The sequence below is a fragment of the Ochlerotatus camptorhynchus genome, unplaced genomic scaffold (assembly GCF_037179485.1).
Source record: "Ochlerotatus camptorhynchus isolate MF236.1 unplaced genomic scaffold, CSIRO-AGI_Acam_v1.1 ptg000443l, whole genome shotgun sequence".
Lineage (NCBI taxonomy): Eukaryota > Metazoa > Arthropoda > Insecta > Diptera > Culicidae > Ochlerotatus > Ochlerotatus camptorhynchus.
Genome location: NW_027040929.1, coordinates 2410262 through 2429330, shown reverse-complemented (window position 1 = coordinate 2429330; position 19069 = coordinate 2410262). Strand labels below are relative to the sequence as shown.

Here is a 19069-nt window from a genome sequence, read left to right as displayed (position 1 = left end):
GACCGTTGTTCTGGTACTGAGTGAGCCAAAAATAATAATGATTTTCTTCGGGACCCAGTGGTCTTAGAGTTACCTCTATGGTTATATCATAGAGGTAACTCTAAGACTAGAAGGTCCCGAAAAAACATGATCAACTTTTTGGCTCAGCTCTGGTACTCTCTTCGGTCCCAAGCTAATCGATTCACCCCTCGAAACATAGGAAAATCCACTAACCCCTCATTTTATCTGTCAAACTTTCATAGCGAATCAAAACAAACATTGTGTAGGACTAGAATTTCGACTCTAATGGGGTACGTTAATCGATTTGCTTGCGATCAATAGGCTAGTCAAGTAGTGAGCCAATTTAAAATCGTTAGTTTCGTATTGATTGTTGGTTATATGGTGCGTGTGTGTATGTGTGTGCGAGTTGGTGTGCTTTGAAAAAGGCATTGTGAAGCTTGCTATTAACAGTATACACCGCAGATTATATAACTTAGAACCGGATATTTTGCAAAGAACATTTTACTTGTTATTGCTAATTTCAACATCTTTTGCAAAAAATCGCAAAACACATTAAAGCCTGTCTAAAAGCTAACTTTTCTAGCTATCTTTTGGTTACTAAAGGATAGTGGGCGGATGTGTCCGTCATATGTTTTGCTTAGTCTAAATGTGAAAAAAGTATATTTTTTTGCTAATTTTTTATTAGAAAACGTTACTTAAAACCAGTGATGGAAAAGTTCGCAAAAAATCACTATGACAACCATTTGACGTGAAATTAGCCGAGTAACATTTCTTCTGAAGCAACCAAGTTGATAAACACATTTTTTTTTGCTATATTTGAGCAAAACAGTAGCAAAAAACATAACGATTTTTTTCAAAAAATTGTGATATCGCTACACTATAACAACCATAAAAAAATGTAATCAACAAAACTGCACAAATCATTCAATTTAAGATACCCTTAACATGTAAAAATCATAAAAAAATATTGAATTAACAAAAAATCAATTTTAATTTTTGAGGTTTTGGCCAGCCAGGAACCACTGTGCGGTGGTGTAGTGGTAAGCGTGATTACCACTCACCCCAGCAGGCCTGGGTTCAATCCCAGTCGGAGCCGCCGGGATGTTCTGAAGCATAACATCTCTGACGAGGTTCATGAGTTGATGGGTCAATAGGTAGGGACCAGATGTGGGAGCTGCCTCCCTGGCATCGGTAGCATTGGTGCTCAGCACGGAAAACAAGATTGGCGGAAAACAAATCAAGGAAAAATAAAAGATTCCATTAATCAAAGTGATGCAAAAATTGTGGAAGATTTGCCTTACCAAATTAAGAAAAACATTCCAATCATCATCTATTCTGGGACCGCCAAAAGTTATGAATGAATTCAGCAAAACAAGCCGAGCCTACTGTGGAAAACACCGAACTAAAGTAATCTCAACCAGTCGGGGTAAACATCCGTTTATTCACAAAGTTTTACTGCTGCAAAAACCACGAAATCACCCTGCATCGCATATCATACAAACCCCCAAAATGTAATCTCAAATTGTCCAAATATGGCCCCACCACTCCCCGCAAACCGGCCACCACCTAGCTATCTCCACCGACATATCTGCGGTATAAAAGGTCCACTGCAGAACTGCTGCTACTCCAATCAACGTGGAGCTGCTGTCTTGGCTTTCTGTCGTTTTTCTTTTCGAGAGCAGAGGACCAGCTCAACCCCGTAGGTGATCGTAGTTGACCGTGACCGTGAACGTGACTCCCGGAGTCACCTCCAATTAAAAGAAAGAGAAAGAGTAAAATAGCAAGATGAGAATCTGGACACTTGGATTACTACTGCTCTTTTGTGGAGCATCGACGCTGCAGGCTGCCACTGGTAGGATGATGGGTGAATTCGGGATTGTTCATTATACTTGTTTCGTCGCCTCTGGCTGTGTGTTTTCGTAGATTTAGTTGTAGATTAATCTGTCCTGAAGTAGATGCTTCTCAATGTCGTATGACTCGCGAGTTAGTGAAAGTTGTGATCAAGTGATGTAAAATATTCATGAGATAGTTTTTAGGAAAGTTCAAATCAATTCACGACTGATAGAAGAGTCATGAGTGATATCTTGCGTTTGCCTTTCAGATAAGGTGGTGTGCTATTTTGGCAGTTGGGCGACGTATCGTATAGCGAATGGCAAGTTCAACATTGAGGACATCAATCCGAACTTGTGCACCCATATTATCTACACCTTCGTGGGATTGGATGCAAGCAATAGCATGGTGAAGGTGCTGGATCCATGGGGTGACGTAACGCTACGTGAGTTATCTTGACATCTCTGACGAATTTGGTAAATGTCTAACCCAACCTTCCATTTTCCAACCTCAGAGGGATTCAAACGATTTGTCGGGCTGAAATCGCAGAATCCACAGGTAAAATTAATGATTGCTATCGGTGGATGGGGCGAGGGTTCATCTGCCTACTCGGCAATGGCATCGTCAGCAGTATCCCGCAAGGCATTCATCGAATCGGTCGTGACATTAATGAAAACGTACGGTTTCGAAGGATTCGACATTGATTGGGAATATCCAACACTGCGTGGAGGATGGCCTGAGGATCGGGTCAACTTCGTAACGCTGCTCAGTGAGATGAGAACGCGTTTCGACAAGGAAGGCTACTTGCTGTCGATTGCAGTTGCCGCGACGAAAGATTACCACCGGTCAGCTTACAACGTGCCCGAGATCAACAAATATGTGGATTTCTTGAATCTGATGTCGTACGACTTACACGCATATTGGGATGCGCAGACGGGACATAACGCGCCGCTGTATGCTGCCAGGTGGGAAACGGATTCCTTCACCAGTACGCTCAATGTGGTGAGTAGAGGTTGAATGGTGTAGTTTGTGCGATGATGGCAAATGTTGTTCGGTCGAATGGATTACTTTTAGGATTGGTTGACATCACGTTTATTTAACATGGGCGCTTTCTAGGTTTGTGCGGTTTTGGATGATTTTTAGTTGATTTTGAGCATCTTAAGGAGTTGTTAACAAACGACGTGGACAGTTGTTGCGAGACTTTAAGCAGCCTCCTCAGCCTACGTGGAAAATTTGTGCGGATCGTGGACATTTGTCAACCTTCCCACTGTCCATGTAGTTTGTGTGTGGCCCTTCAATAATAGATTATGAAATGATCGATACCAAGTTTGATGAAGATGGCGTCGGTGGTTGAGTGTGACTGCTTTCTGACTCCCCAGCCAAGAATGTTTGGATTTTTCTGAAGCGAAAAATTTCTGGTCACTTAAGTTACTGGAAGTAAATCCGTTGATCCATGCCCATGTGTTGATGGGATCGATAGTCTCCAGGTCTGTAAATCGGCTCCCTGGCACTCGATTACCGTTGGTCATTAAAGGGTGTCCACAGTTCAATTGCATCATTTAGAAGTACTCGCCAATAATAAGTCTCTCAACGGATTGTCATGAAATGTTCTGGCAATGGAATACTATATATATGCTTGGTTTGCGCAGCTGGGTTTACTTATCTTTAATTCACTCTATTTCTTCACCAAATCCAAATGCCAGAATTTTCTTCTTAATTCCACCCATAAGGTTTTGTACAACGGTTGAATCGACATTCAACCATGATTTCAACATTTCCTTCTCCATAGTGACAGCTTTAGGATGCTTACGGAATTCGTGCTTCACTATAGCCCAGTATCTTTCGATCGGTCGCAGCTCCGGTGTGTTTGGGGGATTGCGATCCTTTGGGACGAAATTGACCCTGTTCGTCTTGTACTACTCCAGAACGTCCTTGGAGTAGTGACAAGAGGCTAGATCCAGCCAAACAATTGTAGGAACGTTGTGTGATTTGAGAAACGGAAGCAGTCGTTTCTACAAGGAACTTATTCATGTAGACTTGGCCACTTACGATTGTAGTTGTTGTGAAAGGCTTGCTCCGTTTTACGCACGAATAAATCGCCTGAGGAACTCCGTCCAAGACTGAGTCCGTTTTTACGTATGTTTCATCGCTCATGATACAGCAGTGTGGATTTGTCAACATTTGTGTGTACAGCTTACTTGCCTGCATTTTAGCTGTCCTATTCTGTCGTTTTTTGCTCGTTTCTTGGCTGGTTGGATTTGCGTTTGAAGGCAGCAACCACTCGTTTGTGATCTTCAACGGAGTACGGAACACTATTTCTTGCATTCGCTTGATTCCGATCGACAGTTAAACGTTCCATGAATGGTTTGATGACACGAGGAACAGTAGTTTGTTGGATTCCCAACATCTTTCCGATGGCTTGGTGCGAAAGATGTTGGTTGTTGAGGTTAGTTTTCAAAATTTTCTCACGTACGCACTGTTCTTTCAACTCTATTTTCAAAACTACTACAAATTTCGCAATGAAACTCACGCAATGTAAAAAATACAGACTGGGGCGACATCACCCTAAATTTCATTAAAATTAACCCAAAGGGCAAACTGTTGTAACTGTGGACACCATTTAATCACCAATTGGTATTCTGAATTCTGAAGTTAATTGAAAATTTAGGAATCAGTCAACTGGCTGAGGAGATATGACCGGAAACAAGTTGGAATATTTCCAACCCATCATCTCAACCAACAAATGTAAAGGGCTCGGTAACACAACTTTGCTAGCTCAACAGTTGTAAAAAGTTTTTAGACTGGTCCTACCATGTTAATTAATACTTACTTAGACGAACACACATTTTCTTGCAGTCCATGGTCATCTGGGAGGAAGTTCGCTTTTAGTGCTTTCCTCAGGAACCTTTCGCGGCCACCATCTACCACCCTTCCAGTGTTGGGAGTATCCAGCGAGGCATCTCTCATATTGAGCCGTAACCGAGCACTTTTGTAAGTGGAAACTTGCTGATAAACGGCAACTTCAGCCACCGAATCACCACCAAAACTCGCGACGGGCACATTATCAGCACGTTCTCAGGCTAATTCACCAAACGGACCGGGCTCAAGCTTACCCACGGTGACGAATCTCTCGATATAACAGAACTACACGCCCTGAAGGAGGTTAGATTCAAGGTCAACCAAGTCACTCAAGGCAAACACAGGCAAAACACGATATATCACTAAATGATAACTTTTTGAACACTTGCAACTAAATTTCCGCATAAAAATTAACAATTTTAAAGCAAACAATGTTTAATTCGCTGACGAAAATTACGCAGCAAAAGAAAAACACGTCAGTTTTCAAGTGCGGGCTGCTGCGATCCCAGTCCCAGGTACCAGCTTCTGACTTGGTCCAAACCCATCATGCGACAATTTTAGTCAAACATAGTACCCTAGTTGGTTATTTTCGAGCATGTTCCGGATTTTCGTTTTCTGGCTTGCTCCCAAACCCATATGCGGCATATCAAATTGCATTAGCGGTTTTTGCGAAATCCGGTAAAGTGAAGCATGTCGTTTGGGTGAAATTCCCTGCTGAGCTGGCCTTGACATGCCGTCTGGTGTATGCGGTGTGTATATGGACGGGAAAAAGGAGATTCCCTCAGCGCTCCACTTCGTCAATTGGAAGGGAAACATGTTGTATAAGGGAAACAAAAACATGGCCCGGAAGCCAGAACAGGAACAACCGAAGAAAGGATAAAAACAAGACGTAGAATAACAACACCAGTTCTATGTCTAAAGTAAATTCCAAAGCCAAATAGACCCCCCTTCAAGCTTCTTCTAACCTGGCTTAGAAAATATACAAAAAATTACGGTACAAGCCTATCCGGCCTATCACCTAGATTATCTTTGGAATCTATTGAATTCAGTTTTCTCTGAAGTTCACTGGATCTATAGTTTAAATCCATTCGATCGAACTGACAATTGACAATTACTCATTTGAACCGCTGATCCATATCCATCCTAACCATTCTAACACTCATCGATAGGATGCCTGCGTTCGCGGTTGGCTTGACGATGGGTTCGATGCCAGCAAACTGATTATGGGTGTCCCGATTCACGGACACACCTTCACGCTGGCCTCCACGGCAGACACTGGAGTCGGTGTACGGACAATTGGCGGAGGAACCGCCGGTCCTTACACCCTGGAGTCAGGCACATTATCGTACTTGGAAATCTGCGAACGAATGAAGACTGGTTATACGAAACGCTGGGACGATATCCAGAAGGTTCCCTACGCTTTCTTGGGAAATCAATGGATCTCCTTCGACGACGTGACCTCAATTGGACTCAAGGTAGACTACGCGAAGAGCATGGGACTGGGAGGAGTGATGGTGTGGTCCCTCGAGTCGGATGATGATCGGAATGTGTGTGGTGAAGGAGCCTATCCAATCACCAGTAAAGTCTACAATGCCGTGTTTGGATCTACAGGGCCGATAATCACGACGACAACGACAAAGCCCGTGGTTACTACCACAACTACAGCCAAACCTGTGACGACTACAACCACAGCCAAGCCCGTGATTACTACCACAACCAAGCCAGTGATTACTACCACAACCACAACCAAGCCTGTGGCAACTACGACGCCAGCATCGGGTGCATTGGTTTGCAAGAGCGGATTTGCGAAGGATCCCTACGATTGCCAGTACTTCTATCAATGCAATCCGTCAGGGTAAGTTAACCTACAGCCTGGATTGTTTCATTCAATAAAGCTGTATTTTGGTCTACTTTCAGAGCTGCAATTGTCAGCTGGCGGTTCAAATGCCAAACGGGACTCTATTTCGACGACAAGAATGGGTACTGCAACTGGCAGTACCTAGTCAGTTGCCCTTAATTGTTTTAGCCTTAGCTCTTAGTATTGAAACAGCTCACTTTTGTCGCATTAAGACTCTACTGTAGATAAATGTATGATTGTACTCATAGAATAAAATTAGCACACTCATCCATCCAACCTTGTTTTAATCGAGATGCGACGTACTGCAAAATCATTTTACTAATCTACACGTTCTCCTTCCAACAGATAGGATGTTTTGCTTCTACAAAGCTGGAGCCAAATATCGCGTGGGCAATGGCCGTGTAGCGATTACTGATCTGAACCCTCAACTGTGCACTCACCTGGTCTACCAGTACGTGAGCCTAATGACCTACGGAGCCATTGAAACGCTCGATCTGGACACAACCGAACTTCAGCAGTTCATCAATCTAAGAACAAACGCTCCCTCGTTAAAGGTATTGGTCTCCATTGGCGGTCCATCGCAGGCTTCCAAAACTGTGTCATCTCTGTTGTCGATTGTATCCCTTCGGAAGGCAACCGTCACGGCAATCGTCAACTTCGCTAAACAGTACGATCTAGATGGAATCGACTTCCACTGGCAGTATCCCGTACTATGGGGTGGCAACGTAGTCGATAGGGCTAACTTTGTGACATTTATTTCGATGTTGAAAGACGAACTCAAGGTGACTGGAAAACTGTTGACCATTTCAGTCGCTCCCACGAAAGACTACTTCCTGTCGAGCTACAACGTTCCGGAGTTGAACAAGTACGTCGACTATGTAAATGTTATGGCATTCGATTTGCGAGCATACTGGGGTGCCCGGACGGGACACAATGCAGCAGTCTATCCGGCGACGTTTGAGACATCCGGTATCGAAAAGGAACTGAATGTGGTATGTTGTTGACTGCTAGTATGTCTGATCGGATGTATTGGATGAAACTGGATTTTGATTCCAGGACACTATTCTGAAGGGATGGATAACTGCGGGCTTGGCCAGCTCGAAAATCATCCTCGGAGTGACCACGGAGGGTCACAGTTTCAAGCTTGCTAATCCGAATGCTCACGGGATTCAGGACAGGACGCTTGGCTCGGGCACTAAGGGTACCTATACGGACGAAAACGGAGTGTTGAATTATCTGGAGGTTTGTGAACTGCTCAAAGCAGGAGGATGGACGACGGTGTGGGATGGCACTCAGAAGGCCCACTATGCGTACAAGGACAACGTGTGGGTATCCTATGAGAGTACCACTTCACTGGAAGCTAAAATCTATCTGGCTAAGCAATATCAGATCGGGGGAATCGGAGTTTGGGCTGCCGAAGGCGATGATGTAAGGAACATCTGCGGAGGAGGACCGTTTACCTTGCTTAGATTTGTCAGTGAAGGCCTGGAAATATCAAATGAGGAGGGTGTAACTACTCCTGGTGTGACAACAACAACAAAGACGACGACGACGACAACAGCAAAACCAACTACCACCACGACTCCACTGCCAACTGGACTCCCGCAAATTTGTCCCAGCAGTGGATTCGTCCGGGATCCGTACGATTGTTCCAAGTTCTATAGATGTACCAGTGCTGCCAAATTTACAGTTTTGGCTACCTATACCTGTGCTGAAGGATTGTTATTTGATGCTAAAATTAGCACTTGCAATTGGAAAGCTTTTGTTCAATGTTGAGTGTCATAACCAAATGGATCGGAATCGAAATTTCTAGAATATGAGCAATTAATCTAGTTTAAGTTTATGAGATTTATCTCTTTATAACGACAGTTGAAGTTCATTTCTGTAATTTTTAATAAATATGCCGGAATAAAAGATTTTATTTACGAAGCTCATCAAAGTCTTGCTCACTGTATCGCTTTTTTATCGTTTAAACACAAAATAGCTAATTTTGATCCGAATCCATCTGAATCAAGGCCAACGTGATTGCATTTTGACCCTTCAAAGCAATCCGCCCAGCTGTCAGACCCGATGCAAAATCAAGCATCCTAATGCATTAGGAAAGTGCAGAAAAGTTGTACAAAATGGTACAGAAATCTCGGTCCAAAGTTGCAAACTTTTGCAATTTCTCAGTCTGAACTTTTACTCTTTCAGTCGGTACTGCTTTATTTTCTCCGTACATGAGACAGCGATGCTGATGCTCTCGCGCTACACCCGGCGTTTGCACTTTGCTGTGTTTGCGTTTAATCAAAAAACTTTCCTGATAACAATAAATTTATATTAACTTATCCTATTTTTATAGGACTTCATTAGGAGTCGGCATCGCTGCTGCTGCTGCTGCTGCTATACACTTGTGCCATACTCGGTGAGGGTGGATGAGGTGAAAGTTTTTTTCTTTTTTGCGTTGTACCGATGCCTTTCTCTGTGTCAAGTTCCGAGAGTTTTTATTTCCTCAATGCCCGCCCCGTTCGGAATCGGAAGGTTTCCCGCGGAGACGATGGCCGGGGAAAAGTTTGACGGTGCTGCTGACTTCCACTCGATATAACTTTTTATGATTCATCTTATTCGGCACCGCCGGAAGGTGCAATTGATCCCATTACATCGGAAATCAAAATTTTATTGCTCCGGGTACAATGCTTGTAGGCTCTCAGATGAGGAGAAACTGATTGAACGCAGTGGTTGTTTGTGAGTAAATATATTCACCTGATTATGTTTGTATAATCAGAGGGAAGTCAATGCAGGTTTTACTGAACAGAGGAATTTGTATACACCATTTACAATAAATGTTGAATTTCTCAGACTCCAAAACCATCAAAACGTTTAAAGTCTGTAGATCGTTTCAATTCCAATTAACCTTCACCGCCAGGAATGCAGCAGCACTCACCGTTTCAAAGTTTAAGCTGCAGCCGGGGAAAAAAAATCCTCGCACCCGACACGGCATTGGTTTTTATGACAACGCAGGAAATTACAAGTCAAAGGAAATTTTTCCCTTCGCAGTCACCTTTCACTCGTAAAGAGAGTCGAACCAATTTCCAGACGTCGTCGTTGCCATCATCGTCATCGCAGGCGGAACCTGTCAAATGCAGCAGAGTAGAGCGTAGAACGTTTAGTCAATAGACGAAAAAACTAACTAACAAGGTTCTCTTTAGAGCCCGGCAGTCAGTGGTGCATGATGCGAATGAGGTGTAGAAAATGATATTTCAGGAAAGAGAAAAAAGTAAATCACACTCCCCTAAGCCTGCTTGGATAGTTAACTTCATATGCATAATTATTGAGTTGTTTGATCCGGTTACTGCACGGAGCGGAGTAAATTATACATTCAGACTCACAGTAGGCCATGGAAAAAAGTGATCAAAAAAGGAAAGGGTTAACAGGCTCCCTTGATGTGTTTGGATTTCCATTTTAGTGAACTACGAACTTTCATTCAAGATCAAAGCGGTCATTAGCAACCTGTTGCTAATTGGGGTCTTTAATTTATTAAACAAAATATCGGTCAGTTTACATCATCTGAAAGGGCTTCGTTTTCTCGATTTTTAAATCAAGATTTGAAGTAAAATAATCACTTCGATTTTTGACACACAACTTACAAATTGACAGCTCCATACAAAGTACCACCGAGGGGCACTAAGATGCTATTTTTGATAATGTAATCGCACTTATTCAAAATAGTTCCAGTGCTACAAATTTAAAGAATTTTTGGATTTCGGTTCCATTTGTAATGCAGATTACGAATATGGAATTACCTCAATACCCCTGAGAACCCAATAACTGGCATTAAGCTGCAATCTTGAGTTGCTGTTGACCGCGTCGATAACTCTGTTTAACACGACTTTCTAGCACAGAATGCTTCAACTTCCTTATGATTTTATGAGTTAATGTCTAGAATATACTTTTACCTTAACACGTCATGTTTTTAATGTACCATTCGTTTTATGAGTCTGTATCGCTCGTAGAATAATAAAAACCATGTGTTTCATTTGAAGGCACAAAAACAGCTTGTAAATAAATAAAATGACTGACATTGCCTGTTTGAAAGTTGTTTGTTACCACTGTCACCTAACATTTTATGAACAATCTGAAAAACGGGCTGAATACACTTTAGGAAGATAAAATTGGCGTCTATACTGATTCACTTCAGAAAAGTTTGAAATTACTTCGTAAAATACTGATTCACTTCAGAAATGTTTTACCGGCGGGTAACATTTTGTTTTCCATCATTAGAAAATAAATTTGTTAGTGTAGCTAACGGTCGATTTGAAGTGGGGGCGATCAACGCCCGACGGTGTGGATCGCGTGTGCCGTCTGATAGCAGTAGGTAGCTGATAGCGCTCTACGCCAACTACGATCGTGGGCGGATGGAGAGGATCGCAAACGACTGGCCGAAGCAGAACGGAGGAGAGAGATCCCGACTGAGCGACGGGATCAGTAAGTGGCGAGCCTCTGCTGAGGACGAATTAAATTGTTAGTTCAAACAGACGTTTTCGGGATCAAGACCCCCGTTTTTACCCACGTGGTTTGTGAAGTGTCCGGTATCAGTACGGCCGTCTAATCATCTCCGGGTCCGAGTTATCGGACCGAAAGTTATCCAGCAACTGTGCTTGTCGGGTCGTCACCAAAGCACCTAGCAAGGATTGCCCTCTCGTTGCCGTGAAAGCGTGGACTGTTAGTTCCAGCAGCAAGTCGACCATTGTGGCCGCCAACCACCGCTGTTACCAGGCCAAGCCGCCCACGTACCGACCAGGTACAGCGATCATCCCCGGTTCTACTTCCACGGATTGCCCGTTCGTCGGTCGCCCTCCCGCCGGCCTTCCACCGGCGCCATAGCGCGGTCTGCTAGTCCCTCGTCATACCATCGGACAACGTCGGCCTCTGCTGGCTCCGGGCGACCCCACAACCATGGTCACTCCGCTGGTCCGCTATCCATCGCAGTTGAGCGCTGGGTCCATAGCCACCACCATAGTCGCATCCTTCACTGCCACCAACGCTGCAAGAATCGATTTCCTTCCTGGCGACCGCCCGATCACCGTCTAGAGCGGCACTACCGCCCGTCATCCCGCCCGAGATCTAACCATCACCCGATTTCTGCACTGCCCCCACTGTCATCACTGGCCGAATAAAGCGTAAGGTAAAAGAATTCATATTTTTCTAGGTCTCCTCACATCCGAAAGGTCTCCCTCGCCCGAACGCCCTGAGACCCGGAACCTTTGTGGCTTTGTGTGCCCACCCTGGAAGCTACCGTCAGCTCTAGACCAGTAGCTTGGGATCTTGGCTGGTCTCCTTCTGGGACACAGCGGTTCCGGGGCCGAAAAGTGGTCTTATAAATGATCGGAAACACTTCAGAAATATTTTTCATCACTTTGGACAGTACTAGACTACTTAAGACACATTCGTAGACACTACGGAAAGTACTGAATCACTTCATAAAAAATCGAGATCGCATCTAAAAGAACTAAATCATCCCAGATATGTTCGGTGTCATTTCGATAAGTACTGATACACTTCGGGAAAGTTCTAAAGCACTTCGGAAAGTACTGACTAGTTTTGAAAAATTCGGAGTCACTTCGAAAATATTCAATGATTTGAGAAATGATTGGAATCACTTCTAAAAGAACTAAATAAATTAAGAAAAGCTCTGAGCCCGTTCGGAAGTAAGAATTACATTTGAAAAAAAAAATGGAATGACTTCAGAAATTTCTGAATCACTTCATAAAAATTCGAAATTCATTCTGAAAGCACTGAATCACTTCCAAAATGTTCGGAATCATTTCAGAATGTACTGAACCACTTCAGAAAAAATTGAAATCACTTATAAAGAACTAAATCATTCAAGATATGTTCGAAATGATCTCGGGAAATGCTGAAACTATTCAGAAATGTTCGGAAATACTTCAGAAAGTACTGAATCTCTTCAAAGAAATTCGGAATCACTGAACTGAATCATTTAGATATGTTCGGAATCACTTCTGAAAGTACTTTAACACTACTGAAATGTTCGGCATCTCTTGCAAAAGTATTGAACCATTTCAGAAAAGTTCTAAATCTCTTCAAAAGCACTGAATAACTTTTGAAAAAGCGGAATCACTTCGGCGATTCACTTCGAAAAAGTTAGGAATCACTTCTGAATTAATGAATCAATTCAGAAAGGTTTACCGTATGCGTGATAATGTTTGCACCATCGTACAAATAAGTTTCACCTCTGCATACAATGCCTTGGTTTTCTTTGCATGCACGTAACCTATAGCTCATACCGTAGTAGGCTGAAAAGAAAATGATTTACTTAGTTTGACAGTTGCACCATGACGAAGTGGTTGCGTATTCGTGATTTGTCCCACGCGCAAATGTCGCAAAAAGACATTTCAATCGCCGTGGGAGTGTCCCGGTGGACCGTCAAAAGGCTCTAAGGACAACTATCCGCGAAGGTGGCCATAGGTCATCCGAGGTCAGCTCGGGTTTCGAGGGTTATCGCTGCTATCAAAAGGAAAATTCGGGTGAATCCAGTGCGTTCAATAAGGAAAATGGCAAAGGAACACGGGATCAGTGACTTTACGGCACGGAAGATCGTAAAGGAAGATTGCGGGGCGAAGTCGAGGGCACAGAAAAAAAACTCACATGATTACCAACCGCATCCGGGAGCTACGAGTCGAACGATGCAAGAAAATCTTGAACTTCCTTAAGCGAAAAAATCCGGTAATCCTGTTCACCGACGAGAGCATGTTTACCGTCGATCCCGTATCAAATTCCAGAACCGACCGGTATATTAGTTCTCTTCCGGTAAAATACTTGGCTGACGAGCACAAGAACGTGTATCTGACCAAGCATCCTGCTATCGTTATGGTGTTTGGATTGGTGGTTTCCGATGGCAAAAAAATGGACTCGGTGTTCATTTCAGAAGGCGACAAGGTCAACACGGAGGTCTACATCGGGATTTTAAGTAAGTATGTTCTTCCGTGGATCAAAGAACAGTACGGTCCAAAGCCAAATGTTGTATGGGGCTCCGTGACACACCTCGAACCGCACTCAGAAGTGGCTGCAGGAAGTCTTCCGTTTTGGGCGAAAGATATGTGGTCGCCATCCAACCCCGATCTTAATCCGCTGGATTACTCAATATGGCGCGTCATGAAGGCCAAGTCACTTTTAAAAGTACTAAATCACTTCAGAAATATTCGGAACCATTTCGAAAAATATTGAATCACTTCAGAAAAGATCTACATCAGTTCAAAAAGTGCTAAATTCGTATTTATAATTTCAGAATCGCTACGGAAAAGAACTGAATCCCTTCGGAAAGTACTTAATGACTTTAGAAACGATCAGAATCACTTTTAAAAGTATTGAGTCACCTCAGCAATGTTTGAAATAACTTAAGAAAGTACTACATCACTTCATTAACATTCGAAATCACTTCTAAAAAAACTGAATCACTTCATAAATGTTCGGAATCACTTCAGAAAGGTTGTAAATAGTAAAGTTAATAGTGATAGTTAGTTATTCAAAATCACTTTCGAAAGTACTGAAACACGTCGGAAATGTTCTGAATCACTTTATAAAAAATCAGGAATCATATCCTTAAGGAACTGAATCATCCCATAAATATTCGGAGTCAATTCAAAAAGTACTCATTAAAGTTCTAAATCACTTGGGAAAGTACTGACTTACTATTAGATTTTTCGACTAGTACGTATGGAGATTTCTTTTTTATGGCTTTCTCAGTCTAGGGTTATCCAAACAGTGAGTTTTGCATTTCCCTGACTTACTTTCGAAAATTTTGAATCACTTAAAAAATTATCGAAAGGTACAAAACCACATCAGGCATGTTCGAAAACTCATCGAAGAGTACCAAATAACTTCGAAGAAATTTAAAATCACTTCTAAACGTACGAAATCACTTCAGAAATGTATGGAATCACTTCGGAAAATATGTAATCACTTCAGACAATTTGGAAACACTTCGAAAAGTGTTGAATCATTTTAAAATAATTTGAAATTACTTCGGAAAGTACTGATTCACTTCAGATAGTTAGGAATCACTTCGAAAAGTACTGAATTCCACAAGAAATGTTCGGAAACACTTCGGAAAATACTAAATTACTTCAAAAAAATTCGAAATCACTTCTAAAAGAACTAAATCACTTCAGAAATGTTCGGAATCCCTTCGAAAAATATTGAATCTCTTTAGAAAAGTTCTAATCTTCAGATAATACTGTATTACTTTTAAAAACTACAAGGGACAGCCCTATGGGATTGTACGCTATGGTGACGTAGGACTACGTGGTCTTATGAAATAAATGTTATTTTTTAACTGCAGCAGAAGCTTGTGCTTTGTGTAGGAATAGGAATTTGAGCGGGGTTCTCTCTGTTAATACTCTTTAGTATGACGCGCTTGGCATAGATGGCCCACAGCTACTATAGCACAGAGCTACTGATTCCGCTTAATAGCGGTGTGGCTTCATCCTCTTTCTATGGATGTTCATGTGGGCTGCAGCTCGCTGCTTGCAGGCAGCTTTTCGTTGTATACTGGAGAACAATGTTCAATATCACGTGCCGAAAGCACTGCTGCTGCTGCTGATGTCGACGACCGGACACTAACATACACTGTGATTGGAACTGAATCCGATCAGTGGTTGAGGCCAGCCTTGATAGCTAGCTGCTTGCGGGGAGCCTTTCTTTGTGTACCGGAGAACACCACCACTCACCACGCGGTGATTGAATAAACACCGTTTGGTGAGACCGGATGGAATTCAACGTTAAAATTGTTAGGGAAGGCTTTTCGAAGGTAATCGGCTATAATTTTAATTACTATAGCAACAGTTGCACATTCGTTCAATTTTCAATAGTGACATTTTGAAAAATGATAAAGTCTTAATTTTGGATCCCTAGATGCGTAGGAATATTTTTGATCGATTGGTGATAAATGTATTGAAAGTGGTCCAGGGGCGGCTGAGTTATTAACGTTCAAAATCTTTCAGAATTTTGTTACATGTTCCATTTTCGGTTTTCACAAAAAGTTCCCCCATATTGAAATCACAGACGTAGTCCTACGTCAAAAATTTGGAATCTCTACGGAAAGAACTGAATCACTTCATAAAAATTAGGAATCACTTCGGAAAGTACAGAATCACTTCAGAAACAATCGGAATCACCTCGAAAAGCACTGAAGCACTTAAGCAATGTTTTAAATAAGTTTTGAAAATGCTGAATCACTTCATAAAAATTCAAAATCACTTATAAAAGAACTAAATCACTTCAGAAATGTTCGTAATCACTTCGGGAAGTATTACATCACTTAAGAAAGGTTGTGAATATTGAAGTTCTAGATCACTTACCAAATATTCGGAGCCACTTTGGAAAGTACTGAATCCCATCGGAAATGCTCTTAATCACTTAGGAAAGTACTGAATCACTTTATGAAAATCCGAAATCATTTCTAAAAGAATTTAAATATCCCAGATATATTCGGAATCTATTCTTAAAGTACTGATTCATTTCACCCGTCGAAGTGGAACGCCGCGACCCAACATTGAGCTATTACGGGACGCCGGAGTTGCCCAGGATTACGCGCAGCAGCTGGAAGTTGCATTACCCACGGAAGAGCAGCTTGCCGCAGCTTCTCTTGAAGATGGCTGGAGGGACATCCGTTCAGCCATAGGTAGTACTGCTGCAGTGGCACTAGGTACTGTGATCCCGAACTGAAGAAATGACTGGTTTGACGCCGCATGCAAACTGTTAGTAAAGGAGAAGAATGCTGCACGGGCGAGATTGAATGTGGAGCGGTTTTCGGAAGGAAGAAGCGTCAGAAGAAAGACCGAGATCGCGAGGCGATGGAAAATCTGTACCGCGTAAACCACACACACGGAAGTTCTACGTTCGGGCAAAGGCTACGTGCCGTAAGCCGATATGTGCAAGGACTTGGACGGTAACCTTCTCACGAACGAGTGTGAGGTGATTAAGAGGTTGAAGCAGTACTATGACGAGCACCTCAACGGTGATGCAGCAGAAAACTAAGGTGCCACGGCAGCAGACCTTGGAGCACGCGCAGAAGACGACAGGCTACCGGCCCCTGATCTTCAAGAAATTGAGGAAGAGATCGGTCGGCTGAAGAACAACACAGCAATTGGTGTAGATCAACTACCAAGTGAACTATTAAAATATGGTGGTGACGCACTGGCTAGAGCGCTGCACTGGGTAATTGGGAGGAGGAGATATTATCGGAGCAGTGGACAATCTACAAAAAGGGCGACAAGTTGGATTGCGGCAACTACCGCGCGATCACACTGCTGAGCGCCGCCTACAAGGTACTCTCCCAAATTCTATGCCGCCTCAAGAGAGTTCGTGGGGCAATACCAGGCGGGATTCATGGTTGCCCGCGCTACCACGGACCAAATTTTTGCGATTCGGCAGGTTCTGCAGAAATGCCGCGAATACAACGTGCCCACACATCATTTGTTCATCGATTTCAAATTCGCATATGACACAATCGATCGAAATCAGCTATGGCAGATTATGCACGAGTACAGATTTCCGGATAAACGGACGCGTTTGGTCAAGGCGATGATGGATCGAGTGATGTGCGTTGTTTGAGTATCTGGGACACTCTCGAGTCCCTTTGAATCTCGAAGGGGGGGTACGGCAAAGTTATGGCCTTTCGTATCTGCTATTCAACATCGCGTCAGAAGGAGGATGATTAGAAGAGCTGGGATAGACGCGAGTGGTACGATCTTCAGGAAGTCCATCCAGCTTTTTGCATTTTTAAGCTGTTCTGATTTTGGGTTTCTAGGCAACCATGCTGTTTCTTTGGAATTTTAAAACCAGTGTTGAGTTTTAAGGTCAATTTGTTATATATTGATGAAACGCGAGCTTATGTAATGTATCTAAGTGGGTTACAATTGCCAAAAGTTTGAGAACCACTGATTTACACTTTAACCCAAGGATCCACAATATAGTCCAACAAGGCTAGATTTCTCAAATTGTCGAAAGAAAAAAGCATTTGGTTTGTCACAAAGTGTAACTGTTTATTTTCGGCACAAATTTTTTTATAAATAGATTTAAATTTGACTCAATTCATCCGCTTCTAATTGCTTTCTAGAAATATCCCTGCTAACAACGAACACAAAAATACGGACGGTTAACTTCACCTGCCAGAAGCACGGCCTTTCACATATGGCTTTTTGAAGTCCGACGACTTCTAAAAGTCAAAGTCCTGGAATCCCTTTTTACAGAAAGAACAAAGCCCATTCACACCACACCACATCCAACCGTCACTGCCGACCCCAGTATGCTGCTCTCGTTTGATGATTAGAAGCATAGTCTGTCGGTCTCGAAGAACAAGGAACCCAAAAGTAGGTACAAATGAGGATATCCTGGTGAACCCAACTAGTCATATCAACAACAACAACAACAACAACAACACCGACAAACGACACAAAGCAACAATGCTGAAGAATGAGAATCCTTTCTCCCCCACTGCACTACACACATACCATCCGACCCCGGGAGCAGTTCGTCTTTGTAACGAACAATGTTATCGCAGTTGGTTTTATGCGTCTCGCCGGTTGTCGGTCTCAAGTAAGGGGCAGAAATTTTGAAGTAACTTACTTTTCCCTTTGAGTTTTTTTTTGGTGTAGTTTTGGCCCCTGGGGGTCATAGCAATCAACACCCTAACTGGACTGGACTGTGGAGCAGAGTTGACCCGAGCATGCTGAGTTGATTGTGGTTGTAATGAGCCAAGTGTGCCATGGCTTCTTTCTTCGTCATGTGGGTGGGTAGTAGGCTAGGCAGCTAATAATTCTCCTCGATTGCTGAGCAAACAAACAAAAGACACTCGGAACCATGCAATAAAGATTTGACACATGTATGTTGCTGCGACGCACCATCATCATAGTCGTGTTATCAGGCGGCAGTGTTTTAGAGTGTTGAATGACGGTGAATTATCTTCGCACTGGCAAAACTCGGCTCCCTGGAGTATACGGACGGACCGATGGTGGGGAGGTGCGGGTTGGTATGCAGCAGACAACAATTCGCTTTATCTCAGCGGTAAAATCGTCTTGTTCTTGGGACCAGGATGATTTGCTTTCGGTCGTTGTCGTCTTCGCCATCGTCGTGCGGAGAGCGCAAATATTGACGAAGCAGATTAAATCTCGTTTTCGTATGATAGTTAATTTGATTGATATCAGCAGGAGGTAAACGAGACCAACTTCTTGGGAGCCGGCCGAACGACAGTGACTGAGCCTGGGCCAGCTCGGCTTCTAGGAACATCAGTCGGCTGCGACCGGAAGGAACAAGCTGAAAGTTTTTCGTCTTTTCATCAAGAAATGGAACATCAATCAACAAAATAAATAATCTGAAAATTAAACAGAGATGATTTTCGTGACTCACTGCTTGAGGGTAGGGGACAGGACGGAGAGGAGGATGAGGAACCAGGAGTGACATCTTGAGACAATGATGTTGATTTTGTCCGGCGGGATGAGTCGTCTTCCGGATGCAGGCGGA

The 19069-nt window shown here is 43.0% G+C and overlaps 1 protein-coding gene across 1 annotated transcript; it reads left to right on the top strand.

Annotated features, from left to right (window-relative positions):
* The first annotated feature begins 1615 nt into the window (after nt 1-1615).
* LOC135711807 (probable chitinase 10) lies at nt 1616-11410 on the top strand. The gene is made up of 8 exons (XM_065234761.1): nt 1616-1852; nt 2102-2275; nt 2345-2832; nt 5859-6544; nt 6607-6698; nt 6893-7539; nt 7604-8187; nt 11110-11410. The coding sequence occupies exons 1-8, from the start codon at nt 1786-1788 to the stop codon at nt 11408-11410; spliced, it is 3039 nt and encodes a 1012-aa protein (XP_065090833.1). The 5' UTR covers nt 1616-1785.
* The last annotated feature ends 7659 nt before the right edge of the window (nt 11411-19069 follow it).

What these genes read in the sequence shown, in the direction of transcription:
- LOC135711807 (XM_065234761.1), top strand. Translation starts at nt 1,786, where the DNA reads ATGAGAATCTGGACACTTGGATTACTACTGCTCTTTTGTGGAGCATCG. An exon ending in TCGAAAAGGAACTGAATGTG is followed by an intron (nt 7,540 to 7,603) that starts GTATGTTGTTGA and finishes TTTTGATTCCAG; the next exon opens with GACACTATTCTGAAGGGATG. An exon ending in AGTGGATTCGTCCGGGATCC is followed by an intron (nt 8,188 to 11,109) that starts GTACGATTGTTC and finishes TGGTTTGTGAAG; the next exon opens with TGTCCGGTATCAGTACGGCC.